At 46.9% G+C, this 14,269-nt stretch overlaps 1 protein-coding gene across 4 annotated transcripts in view; it reads right to left on the bottom strand.

The window, feature by feature from the left end:
• stard8 (StAR related lipid transfer domain containing 8) overlaps positions 1-14,269 on the bottom strand; it is a 109,884-nt gene that overhangs the window by 52,811 nt on the left and 42,804 nt on the right. For all 4 annotated transcript variants that reach the window (XM_063203085.1, XM_063203082.1, XM_063203083.1 and 1 more), the window contains 2 exons: positions 8,774-8,845; positions 4,360-4,441 (listed from right to left, as the gene is read on the bottom strand). In XM_063203085.1, the coding sequence (XP_063059155.1) occupies positions 4,360-4,441; positions 8,774-8,845 (154 nt within the window). The remainder of the gene's footprint in view (positions 1-4,359; positions 4,442-8,773; positions 8,846-14,269) is intronic.

Genomic DNA, 14,269 nt, shown 5'->3' with positions numbered 1-14,269 from the left:
TGGCCACTCCCACGCCAGTTTTGACGAGCGCAGTTGCAGAAGTCTAATATGACCTTTAGGGGGCGTTGTCCCCCCTTCTTCTTCTCTTACTGTTGCGTTTGGTGGCAGCTGACAAGGGTTGCGTATTACCGCCATCCAAAGGGCTGAGGTGGGATTCGTAGTCTGTGAAGAGGCGTGGCGGAGACGGATGGGATGGGACGCGTCGCTCATGGTAACTGTCTGCCCTATAGTAATCCCAGTTGACATTCACGTTGTTTTCATTGTACATTTATTGTAATATCCTGTCATATATATATAGGCCTAGTATTTATTTATTTGTGCATGGAAGTCCTTGTATTGTGCACAACCCTTCCAGGTGCAAGGCAGAAAAACTTGATCAATAAGAAAAGTTCATTAAACATCGCACACTGGATACTTCTTTTGTATTTTTTCCCCTGAGCGAGCAACGCGTTTCGCACAGTGCGTCTTCAGATTAGCTCTTATCCCAGTGCGTCTTCGGGAACCTGAAGACGCACCGGGCGAAACGCGTGCTTTGAAGAGGGGGGGAGAACAGTAGGGCCTAGGCCTACACAGTGTGCGGTGTTTAATGCACTTTTCGTATTTTGGTTTATGCAACTCCAGGTAGATATCAGTTGCTTGCAGTAGGCTATAACTGTTGCAGTTGTCAGTGAAGCCACATTAGTTGTCCCCTTTTTTGGCTAGGCAGTGAGGAAATAGGCCTATTCGCGAGAAGTCTGTAACACTTTACATGGGACACCATATGTGTATGAAATAGCCTACTAAAGAGATGTCAAGGCTATAACCTAGGCCTACAATTTGAAACGGTGATGACATTTAAAACCGAGTCAAACGGCCATAGACAGCATTGTAATGAAGGGTGTCGTAACGGCAGCTGGAAAGAGATGGAACTTTAATTTCACGACGACATTCTGGCTTCAAACTCGCCCTGGCCGCTTCCCTATTTAACTTTAGGACTAAAATTATTCAACCGTTTCCACAGCAACGACCAAACTAATCACAGTTCCTGCAGCAGTAAAGCCAGGACTGCAAGTGTGAGCGAAATCAGCACAACAGTAGGCCTATAAAGGAATAATAAACAGTAACGGAAAGGTGCGCGGAATTGGGAGCCTTTTGTCGGTGAATTGCGCTGAAGCTAGCCTACATTGTGAACATGCTGGACGTTATCGCCAAATTACGATAGAAAGAGCAACCAATGTTATGTAATATTGCTAATTACCTCATCTACACAGTTGCTGCTACCCAAAAATATACGATGGCATAATTAAATAGTATGTGAAACACACCTGTGTTCCGTCTTTGGATGATGTGCAATGAATAAGACACACAACACAAACCTATTTCACCCCTTTGTTTTATTTCAAGGTGGAAGTGTCGAGGAGGACACACGTCAATTTGCATTTTGACATCCGAAATCTGAACTGTCATCCAAGGATTCAATCCCACAAATGCACTCTAGAGGCGTAATTCACTCTCAAACTCGGATGGTCTCCTAAAGGGGCGTTCACCTGACGTCAACGGGATACCGGAAAACAACGAGCCTGACTTATCTCCTTCTTGTACCATCACTGCCGCAGGTCTCCTAAAGGGGCGTTCACATGACATCACACGAATCCAGGAAATGCACATGCTTGAATCATCTTGCTCTAATCTACTCTCTTCACTACATTCTTGTCTGTGCCATCTTGGGACCTACTACTGTAATACTTTAGACCAAGTGATTACAATCCTGTTGAGAAATGAATGAACAACTGTATTGTACCGAGTGAATACTTTTCGAGAAGTGTGTAAATTGTGGTTGTGAGCATATAGGCTACTCTCTAAGTTGGACAAAATCAGAGAATGGTCTGAGCTTCTGATTGGGAGTCCATGCTTCATCACATGGGGTCATTTCCATTATCCCAACTACCGTCCTTGGCCAGTGCTTGTGGCCTCGCAGTTCTCAGACACCCCTACTCAGTGGAGAAAACAAAGGTTCCCCACTGTCAACCTAGGAACTCTAGGGGGACTTTCCCATTCCCCATTCAACATCTTGATTGCAAATGAAAAAAATACTTTTGAGTTGGGCTTTTGCGAGATAGTGAAATAAACTGTGATGTGACCATGAGGCCACAATCACAAGGGAGGGTGGAAGTTAGAATAATGGGAAGAACCAATGGACTCTACACTGCACAGAGACCCTGCGGGTAATACTGAAGTCCCACTCACTCTATGTCTATATCCCAACCTTACTTCACATTCAAGCACAATCAACCAGATGCTTCATCTTGCCCACCCACATTGTCTCTCTTAACCCATTTCAGCCTGATGACTCGTATATGTTGCTTACCCTTTGGTGCCTGGAGACACATATACACTGCATTTAGGCTCTTGAGATTTTAGCATTTTTAATAAAAATGTGGGTGTGTTACACAGCTGAATGAACACATTCTAATGTAAGATGAGGGACTTAGGGTTAAAATGCAATCATGTATGTACATCATTATGTACATCAGAGGAGAAGATATTTAGGTTTTTATAGGCTGAGGGCAACTTTCCCAACAAGGGCTTAGGCATTCAGCAGGCGTTTTTTCAGGTGCTTTAGGCCTCAAAGGGTTAATACACAATTAGAGAGGAAGAGCAGAGAGAGAGAAAAAGAAGGGGGGAAATTGTGGTCAAAAAAGCATGTCATGATGGCAGATCTTACGTTTTGCAGTCTCCAGTCGACTGGAACCCATTAATACTAAGCTCAATATCCACTTCAGCTGGGATATTGGGATTCTGGAGATCACCATGGTGGTGATGTCACACTCACAGCCGTCTCATCCCCATATCTTCTCCTCCTCCTCTCTCTCTCTCTCTAAATGCCAGCTGAATACCCTTTCTCCATTAAAAAATGCCACCTTTCTCTTTCTTTCTTTCTTTCGTTCTTTCTCTCTTTCTTTCTCTCTTTCTTTCTCTCTTTCTCTCTTTCTTTCTCTCTTTCTTTCTCTCTTTCTTTCTCTCTTTCTTTCTCTCTTTCTTTCTCTCATCCTCTCTATTGCCCTATTCATCCCACTTCAAATGGAAAACTGTAATACGCAAGGAAATTATATTATCCTCCCGGAGTCCTGTGCGTTGTGCTGCAAGCCTCTTAGAATAGAAATGGCAGATATACCAGGAGACTCACTGAGGGCAAAAGAGTGAACGTGAGGATTGAGAGAGATACTGGATACATTTACATGTAATGAAAGAGGGAGGCAGAGAGAGAAGCCCACAGAGGGAAAAAAAAACAGAAAAAAAATGCAGAATGATAAAAAAAAACAGTGGCATTAGAGAGAGAGAAAGCAAGCGAAAGAGAGACTGAAAGAGTGAAAGAAAAAGAAGAGCAAGCCCTCTTGGAGGAAGAACTGAATCATCATTGCCCATTAAAGAACTCAAACGCTGTGGTCACTTTTTTTCCTCCAGTTATCCACCCCATTCCAGCCCAGCCCCCATGGAACAGTCCAGAAGAGTGGCTGGTCAAACTGACGAAGCCTTCCACCAGAGCTGCACCCTGGCTGGCATAAAGATAACCACCTAGATTTATGTTGCTTTTAGTTTTTTTTTACTATTCTTTTTGCATCACCCACTATCTCTCCATAACTAAAGCCTTCTGTGCACAATAATAGATTGTTTTCGTTGTTTTATGATGGAGGATATTCCATTGATTAAATCTAGTACGCGCCCACGTCTGCAATACTAAGAGCTGCTCCTGTAAAGGCACAACAGACATGGTGGCTATTAGCTAGTCAAACTGACCTACGGGTACCTTTCCACCAGAGCTAACCCCTTCCTGGGAAGAGTAAGGGCCTCCGCACATTGGCTCAGACAGCACTAAAGAGCACTTTCGCTTCCGACACAATTCTGACCCCCAAACGCAATTTCACACGGACGTAGCATGGATAGTCAATGGGCGGCTCCGGCAAAATAGAACTTGCCTCTAATCGCTTGACGACACCCGCGAATGTCCGCGGACATCGGCACCGGTGTGCGGGGTTGTATTGACAACAATGGAATCGAACTTTGGCGGAGCAGTGCTCCGCACTTTGTCTGAGCCGATGTGCGGAGTCCCATACAATCCAGACCAAGGGGTCAATTACCCTTCCCCCCTGAAGAAAAACAGCAGCCCCCACTGAGCAGCTAGACTGACCCTCCCGACTCAATACATACGCACAATGTAATGAGGACCCGACTCTTCGCTACATACAGACACATTTTATGCACACAAAGGCTTCGTATTCTGAGCATAGAGTACGTCAATTGGGCTTAACCAACAAAGGGCCAATTACTCTGCAGCCCCTGTGAAGCAGCTATACCCCAATACAATGGTCTGGCCATTACCTGCAGAGGGACTTGAGCGAGTCCTGGTCCAGGAATTCATGGTCCTTTCGGACGGAGGGGATGTCGATGGGGAAGTGTCCGGCTGCAAACAACAAACAACAAAAGGCAAAGCAATTACCTCACGCTCACGGCAGGACACAAAAGAGGAAAAGACGGATGAATGAAAAGCACAAACAAACAAAACAAGAGAAAAGAAAAAGAAAAAACAGGGGGATGTGACACACGTCAAAAAAGAAGGCAAGAACATTTCAAATCAGCAACCATGACAAGGAAAAGACGGGGAAAACAAAAAATGAGACGTTTCAAGGAGACATTTCAGATGTGGTGAACAGAAATAAGGAAATTTCAACAAAGCTCCCATGTGGTAATGAAATGTCCTGAGGCCTCTCCCTTCAAGCGGCTGAAGGAAAACGTCAAGGTACTGGCTGTCACAAGCAGGTGTACACACACAAACACAGAGGAGTAGTACACACACACGCACGCACGCACGCACGCACGCACGCACGCACGCACGCACGCACGCACGCACGCACGCACGCACGCACGCACGCACGCACGCACGCACGCACGCAGCACGCACGCACGCACGCACGCACGCACGCACGCACGCACGCACGCACGCACGCACGCACGCACGCACGCACGCACGCACGCACGCACGCACACGCACGCACGCACGCACGCACGCACGCACGCACGCACGCACGCACGCACGCACGCACGCACGCACGCACGCACGCACGCACGCACGCACGCACGCACGCACGCACGCACGCACGCACGCACGCACGCACGCACGCACGCACGCACGCACGCACGCACGCACACACACACACACACACACACACACACACACGCACACGCACGCACACGCACGCACGCACGCACGCACGCACGCACACACACACACACTTCCCTGTTGGCACCTTTCACAATCACACAAAAACACAGTTTGTGCTATGACGCTAACAAGGAGCAGCCAGCTCTCCATCAACCCATCAACGCCTCCTGTCCGCCTTCCAACCTATTCTGCCTGCCACAGTGACAAAAGCCACTCTGGGTGCGATGACAGCAAGTGTCAAACGCTTGCCAAAGACTTGGCAACCACGTGCCATTGTGGACAATGTCTCAGAACATGCAGAGCCAGAGCCAGCCAGCTGGATATAGGGGACACTGGGGTTGCCAGGTGTGCAATTCTAAAGACAAACACCCCACGCTTGTCTACCTCCTCTCTCTCTCTCTCTTTCTCTCTCTCTTTCTCTTGTGCTGTTTCTCTTTCTCTCTCTCTTTCTCTTGTGCTGTTTCTCTTTCTCTCTATCTTTCTCTTGTGCTGTTTCTCTCTCTTTTGCTCTCTCTCTCCCTTTTGCTCTCTCTCTCTCTCGTCAGCTGCGTCTGGGCCGCATTCCTCCCCACGTCACACTTCCCTCTTTTGTCTCGGCCCACTTCCCCTTCCAGCTGTGGCCAGACAAACACGGCTGAAAACACTCACCTATTAGCGGACGCACCAACACACTCGAAAAGAGAGATAGGGAGTCAGAAGTCCGAACGAAGCAGCACTCTTACAGACTTACATTACGGTACTAAATGTTATATATTTAGAGTCTGGTCATCTCATCTAACGGCTTATGGACCCAGATGAGAAGACCAGACTCTATAGGCCATATCGTGTTTTACATGTGGATTGTGGAGAAATACCATGCAAGACACATTTCTGTGCAAACAGACAATAAAGTTCATCTTATCTTATCTTATTTTATCTTATATTGCAATACCCTCTACAGACGTCAATAACATGACAGAAGCACACAAGCACAAACGATAGGGTAGCATGCTTTAAACAAAAAGTAAATTAACCCACAAAGTGAAAAGTACAGAATATAAAGAACTCTTACAAGTAATTTACAAAATAAATATAGTTATCCCATATATCCTTGTTCCTTCAAAATTAAATTACGCTTTAATTAAATTAAGGAAATCTACGACATGTATTACTAATCCACACTGGTAATTAAAAGTTTTGTGAGAATAATTTTTTGATGAGTTTCCCAGACTGGCAAAGACTTGAAGTTATTTTGTATTCAGCAGATGGCTGCATGGAAGAAGAACTAAATCCACATACATGGCACTTTTTAGACACATTGTTCAAAAAGTTCTACATTTTATTCCCGTCAACACCTGTCTTGACAAAAACTATGTCAGAAAGGTCACTGAAGAATACAAGCTCAAGTCTCCGTAGACTTTCCTGCAAACACAGAAGTTCAGGAGGTTTTTTTTACTTATTTTATGTTCCGGTGAAAGCGTGTCCTCTTGTTCATGTAAAGTAGTGCTGGAGACAGCTACAAGACAAGGCAATTCATGGGGTGCATTTCTCGAAAGCGTAGTTGCTGACTAAGTTAGCTACTTTGTTGGTTGCAATGCAATTTCCCATTGGCAACTACCAAAGTTGCAAACTGCTAACAACTACGCTTTCGAGAAATGCACCCCAGCTTTGGTCTTAATGCCAAAGCTCTTTTTTTTAACCCCCGCATGAAATCAAGACTTGAATTCTGCTCTCCTCTCAGCACAGTTTCCCCCAGCAGAGTGTCTGTGTCTAAGCTGGCATAGCGCTGATAATTCAGCCGGAACCTTGTTTTGCCTCTCAAAACCTGCCAAATCATGAGATAGAGCAGGGACTTTGTGCCCTTCCACCTCCCCTTTCCACAAGCTGTGCGAAATGACGAATGGTTACGCATGAATAGGGCCGGTATCATCACTCAAACAGTGCTGCCACACATACAATAAGTGGGATGTTTTCCGTATGGACTTACAGGTAAGTCTAAAGGTGGGGGGGAGACAAACAAACAAACAAACAAACTAACAAGTGCTATCCCACGAGTGTGCGTTCGGTCGTGCGTGTTTATGCCAGATGAGGCGAGTTGAGTTGAGTTCCATAATCCCCATATGCGAAGCTGGGCAAAGTGCCGGTGGAGAGTGAGGGGATCTCTTAAACAACTTTGAAGAAGGAAATAAGCCCTGCTATGGCTGTGGTTCATACAGCATCAGTCATGGGTGATTTTTGGTTGTCTTTGCCAATGCCAGCATGCCAACACCATGCTGCTGTTGTGGATGAGTGTATGTCTCTCATGCGTGTGTGTGCATGTGTGTGTGTGTTTTGAAGAGCGGGATATGGACCTTTACATCAAGTCACGGACCAAATCATCTGGACACATGTCCAATTCTCCCCCTACCCACTCTGGACGGGCTCTGCAGTCAGAGATTACCCCTCTGGCAGAGAACCTCACCCAACCTACGGACGCGCGCGCACACACACACACACACACACGCACGCACGCACGCACGCACGCACGTACGCACGCACGCACCTACAAACACACATTACGTGTGTACAATCCCAACAGAGACAAAAATCCCCCAAACAGATGTGTGTGCATATCTGTGTTTGTGTGCCAAAGCATGCGCGTGAATGTACATTATGCACGTGATCCTATCCTAGTGAGAGATGCGACAAGGGAAAGAGAATTCTAGAGAGGAAATGGAGCGAGGGGGAACAAATATGTTCAACAGTGTGGAGACTGAGGGACATTTCGAGGAGGCTGCACTGTGCTTGTGGTAGTCCATTCCAATTCCCCATCACGCTAAGCCGCCGCTGCCGCTGCTGCCGCTGCTGCCGCTGCTGCTGCTGCTGCTCTCGTGTAGGATTTAAAGACCATGTCCACCGCTGGACATTAAACTCCCCTGGCCAGATGATCTCTCCTCGCTCCACTGAGCCAGCAGAGATGGACGGAGGAAGAGGAGAGAGGGGAGAGTAAAATTAAGAAGCCAGGGAGAATCAACAAAAGAGAGTGAGGGCGAGAGAGGAGAGAGACAGAGAGCAAGTGGATAGAGAGAGAGGGGGGAGGGAGGAAGGATTAAGTGAAAGAGTTAAGACATTTGAGGCGAAATCATTGATGAGGTGGAGATGTGGGAGAGGGGAGAGGAGAGGGTTTTCAGTGTGGGTGCATGGCGTAGGAGGGAGAGAGAGAGCAAGAAAGAGAAGAGAAAGAGAAGAAAGAGAAAGAGAAGAAAGAGAAAGAAAGACAAAGACAAAGAGCACAAAAACAAAAAAAGGAGGAGGAGTATAAAGAGAAATACATAGAGGTACAGAAAAGCCCTGGTAGAGAGGGTGGCAACAGATCCAAGACCGAGAGAATGGGGATTGATAATGGGCAAGAGAGCAGGGTCTGTCCCTGCAATGTTTGAATAAAAAGAAAAGAATAAGAAAGAAGATAAATCTGAGTGCGATCCATGTCCTAACTACTTGATTACTTCAGAGACGCACCAACAAGACGGAAGAGCGCGGTGTGTGGAAGATAACAAGAGAGCAGGGAGGAAATTGAAATCAATTCAGTAAAAGTGAATAAAAAAACAGCATTACCTTCGTACAGCTGGACATATTGGGGAAAGCCGGCCGCCCGTAGCCAGTCACAGGCTTCCTTAGCCTCCAATTCTGTAGGAGAGAGAGAGAGAGAGAGAGAGAGGGGGGGGGGGGGGAGGGGGGGGAGGGGTGGGGGGGGGGGGGGGGGGGTGGAGAGAGAGAGAGAGAGAGAGAGAGAGAGAGAGAGAGAGAGAGAGGGAGAGGGGGAGAGAGAGAAAGATATAGAGAGAGAGAGAGAGAAACCAATTATTGTCAAAGACAGATTACTGTACGGCAGGGCTATTCAAATGGCGGCCCTGGTTCCAGATGCGGCCCTTGGACAGCAAGGTTCTGGCCCCCCACAAGCCCCTTCAAATACAGAATTGTTTTTTGGAATTTAGAGATAAAAGTATGGGCTCCGTTATCATGCTGAAACGGGACACGGGACGTTAAAATGCAGGAAATTACATCTAAGAAATGCAAAATTTTCTGGGGGAGGACCCCCAGACCCTCCACTTCAATGAGGTCTCCCATATTTTTTTCATTGACAGTCGACAACCACAACATACGAATAGTTCGGCCCTTTTACTGGGAGGAATTTGAAAAAATGGCCCTCGTTGAAAAATAATTGAATACCCCTGCTGTACGGGTCCACCGGTCCCAGCAGGACCAGGCGCCCTAGAACCAAGGGGGCAAAAAAACCCGTAATTATTGGTCCATATTTTTTACACTTTACTTGACGCCGGCGTCATACGTATGACGTAATGGTTATGACAAAGACAGGCCTAACAATGTCAATTTTTCATGGTCATTAAAACGTTTATGACATCGGCATTATGTTTATGACTCATTCATGACACTATTATGACAAGGTTATGACACCGTTATGTCATACGTATGACGCCGGCGTCAAGTAAGTGTCATATTGTGCTTAAATTACACTTTAAACTACTATATTGCCAAATGTTCTCAGTGGACAAACCCCCTGAGCCCCCAACAACAAAGGCTTGCTAACATCATCGTTAAACCCCCAAATCTTTTGCATCCTTGCGATGCCAAGAAGGTGGGCCCATTCTTGTTGTCTGGCTCAGGGGCACATGCAGACATAATCCGTCCCCAATTACAGTGTAAGCCACATACTTCTTGTCTACACGTGCTGCTACACACACTTGAGCTCGCTCTCATGCTCCGTCTCTCTGTGTCCATTTGTGTTATACAGCCAGAGAGAGAGACAGAGAGAGAGACAGAGAGACAGACAGACAGACACTCACATGCACGCACACACTCCCATCGTCTCTCTTGCGCGCGCACATACACGCACACGCGCGCACACACGCACACAGGTTGTCTCACACCCACACTCACACACAAAGACACTAGAAATTCTTATTCAGTCCAAGTCCCACATAAGTCTGTGCCTCCAACTTTCTGGGAGAGTAAAGCAGAAAAAAGAAGTCTGACACTGTGTGTTAAACCATGACACAGGCTGAAAAACGAATGAACTAGGAGTAGATAGAAGTAGAAAGTGTCTGCCACTACACCACTCGATTGCTTTTTTTACAGGGATGTTTCCTGTGCCAGCCCGAGTGTTAGACTAGTGTTTCTCAACGGGGGCTCTACAACTCCCCGGGGGCGTTAGAAAGCCCTCAGAGGACGTTGAAAGGGATGGAGAGGGGGGGTTCTCAGATGCCACAGGGGGGCATTAGTCTATTTCATTTTTTAATACGGGGGGGGGGGTGGGGGGGGCTGTTAGGCATATGATTGGGTCAAGTGGGCATTGGGAGACTCATGATGAGGGCAAGGGGGTGTTTGTTCAAAAAAGGTTCAGGAAAGGTTCAGAACCACTGTATACCGCTGAAGGTTGGTCTCAGCTGTCAAAGGGTTTTTCACAGCATATTACAGGTGCTGCAGATCTCATCTCTTCTACTCTCTTCTTTATTCTCTTCTCCCCCTCCTTTCACTTTTAATCTCCCTTTGTATCGCTTTTTCGTTTTCTCTTTCTTATCAATTGCTAGCCTGCATGTCCCTGCAGGCCATATCTCTCTCTCCCCCTCTCTCTATATATATACTGCATCTCTCTCTCTCTCTCTCTCTCTCTCTCTCTCTCTCTCTCTCGCTCTCTCTCTCTCGCTCTCTCTCTCTCTCTCTCTCCTCTCCCCCTCTCTCCTCTCCTCCCTCCTCTCTCTCTCTCTCTCTCTCTCTCTCTCTCTCTCTCGCTCTCTCTCTCTCGCTCTCTCTCTCTCTCTCTCTCTCTCGCTCTCTCTCTCTCTCTCTCTCTCTCTCTCTCTCTCTCTCTCTCTCTCTCTCTCACACACAGCATCACCCTCTATCCACCTCCCTGTCCATCTCATCATAGATGAGTGCCGGTAGCTGTGTGCACTGGTGTGTGTCTCCACAGGTGAGCCTCAGCTCTTGGATCGTCTGGCTAATGAGATGGACTCAGTAGCAGTGACCGTGGCAGTCAGGGTTGCCAAATGTGACTGATGGTCTCCAGCCCAAAAAATGAGCAAAAACCCACCTAGTGGCAAAAATCCTGCCCTATTTGAACTACATTATATTGATTTCTAAGACCATAAATCTACAGAAAAACCTGCCTGTGCCTTTTTAGTACTGGCAGACCGCCATCCTAAACAGCCCAAACTGGGCGAAAAACTGCCCAATCTGGCAACACTGGTGGCAGAAGCAGTGGCAGTAGTAGTGCCAGCAGCGGCCCTAAGGGCTACTGGGGCTCAGCTGCAGCCAGCTGGCACAACAGTGTTGGGGGCAGTGGTCACTCTATAACCCCCTTTACTTACATGGCCATCCCTGCATGCCTCCCACAGTTTTCCTCAATCATTTGTCACGCCACAACCCCTTTCTCTACCCTATACCCATCTCCATATTCCTCATCTCTCCAACCGTGCCCCCGCCATTCCCACTCTCTGACACTTAAAGGGACTGTTTGGTCAATTTCAACATGCAGTTGTAATGCTCACACTACCCTGGACTTGTCAGTGCCTGAGATTTTTTTTTCTTCTTCTTCAGCCGTTTCCGAGATCCTGGTCATTGTAATGGGGGCAGCTCTTTGTTTACATTTCAAAAAAACATTTTTATTTATTCCCAAAAACATCCAAAAGGTTATAAAACATCAGCAGACAACTAGCAAACAGCAGTACCTTTTGGGAAAATATTTGGAGTTGGCCTATGTTTCATTTTTTAAAAATGTCAAACGCTGCCCCCATTAGAATTGCTCATATCTCGGAAAGGGCTGAGCCGAAAAATGTGGCATCACCAGGTACTGACAAGTCAAGGGTAGCGTGAGCAATACAACTGCATGTTGAAATTGACCAAACTGTCCCTTTAAGGCACTGCAGTGTTGTTGGCAGTCCTGCACAACCCTCATTACACCTCCGCACCATCCACTTCATCCCCTTATCGCTGCCGCCACCATTCACACTCTCCGACACTCATTGCACAGTAGATACTGCAATATTGTGCCTTTTTCACCCGGTGAGCAGACGGGACGTGTTCTGATTTGATGAGCAGGTGTCCATTATTCCCCAATAAAGCATGTGCATCCCCAATAATGCATGTATGTGCGTCCAACTTAGTCGCGCAAAGAATATTTGTTTGGAATGATGACAATATTGAGGCAAAAAACCCGGTAGAAATCATGTGAATGATATACCCTCAGCATTCCAAACAAAGGTTCTACGCGCGACTAAGTTTCACGATTGCAACCGAGACACATTGAAGTTGGAAGTGGTACTCATAGCAACCAATGAAGCGCAGTGGTTAACCAACTTTCTCACAAAGACTTATATCAACAAAATAACTTGGCAGAAATGAACAGACCTTCGACTGCACCATCAGGTTGTTTGACACTTCCCTTGATCATTTGCCTTGATATAGACACCTCGTTGACAGTTATTCCTTATTTATGGCATGATAGATAGGTGAGGTTTTTTTTTTTAGAAAAATTGCACACCACGCATGTTCATGCAAAAGTAAATATTTCACTTTTACTTTCTTTTATGCATAAATAAGAAACATAGAGTCACAGTCACAGTCTGACCATCATCAGAGCACCACTTTACATGCCTATCCATCCATACATCCGTCTACTGTATACATTCAACAATCCATCCTACAACACTCCCAGCATGGATTGCGGCCATTCCCATCCTTTATCCCCACCTCAATTGCATTGCACTATGGTGACACTCCAATCAAAAGCAACTTGCAGCTAACTGGTGTATTGATTTAACTCTCTGTAGCAATGATGGATGAAGGTACGTATCACACACATTTTCTTTAGGCCGTAGGCATTAAGCCACCATCCACCTGAACTGCATCCACAACAACCCCTTCCCCAAGCGCTACCACCAACACCACTATCCTCCACCTCCACCATTCTCACCGCCCAAGGCCATCAACATCAACCATGATATCAATTCCCACCACGTCCACTACCCAACACTTTTGCTACCCTCTAGAACTATCAGCATCAAACACACATCCATGCTTCCTCCCCCACCAAAGTCCCCCACCTTTCCCAGTTCCTATCCCCACCAACTGCCTCCACCCACTCTACACCTCCTCCTCAGTCCCCATCTCCACTGATAACATCCACCCCACTTCAACCCTCTCCCAGGGCCTACCCCCCTGCACTCTAGTCCCTACTTCTCACCACTTGCCCCAACCTCCAACACGTTCAGCATCAAGCCCCTCAAACCACCACCACACGCACGCATGCAGGCATGCATGCAGGCACGCACACAGACACGCAGACACGCAGACACGCAGACACGCAGACACGCAGACACGCAGACACGCACACGCACACGCACACACACACAGTCCCTGTTAGCGAGGGATGAACCCAGTACCACGTCTAATCCAAACAGCACACTCAATTACACGTTGCCCTGTTTTCCGCCTGGAACAAACACGAAACGATATGGTTATAGTTTCATATACCTCACTACAATCCATAGCAACACACGCACACACATACATGCATGCACGCACATGGACAAAAGTGATTGGATACACCACCCGTATCCTTCACTCAAGGCCTCTACAAACAAGGCAATCTTCTCATCACCACCAAAAAATAGCTTAATTTCCGTTTTCTTATTTTGAGGCAATCTCTTCTGGATAGCGCTCAACAGCTTCCCTTCCTGATTTTGTTGAGGGATTTGTGAATGATTGTGATAAGGTGTGTGGGTGTGCAAGAGACAAGAGGCAGCAATACATTTGTAATGTGCAATGTGATGTGGTGTGCGAGAGACAGAGAGACAAGGAGAGAGAGAAAGAAAAAGAGAGCGACAGAAAGAGAGGCGACTTTGAGCAAGAGAGAGGAAGAGAGAGAGCGGCGCAAGAGAGGTTGTGATACAGTATGTGTGTGTGTGTGTGTGTGTGTGTGTATGTGTGTGTATGTGTGTGTATGTGTGTGTCTGTGTGTGTGTGTGTGTCTACACATCCTATCTGAAGTGGGACAAGGAGGGACCCGAGGAGGGCTCTTGTGCTGTGTTA

This window comes from Engraulis encrasicolus, chromosome 7 (genome assembly GCF_034702125.1).
Source record: "Engraulis encrasicolus isolate BLACKSEA-1 chromosome 7, IST_EnEncr_1.0, whole genome shotgun sequence".
Taxonomy (NCBI): Eukaryota; Metazoa; Chordata; class Actinopteri; order Clupeiformes; family Engraulidae; genus Engraulis; species Engraulis encrasicolus.
Note: the sequence above shows the minus strand (reverse complement) of the source record. Positions and strands in the feature narration are given on the sequence as shown.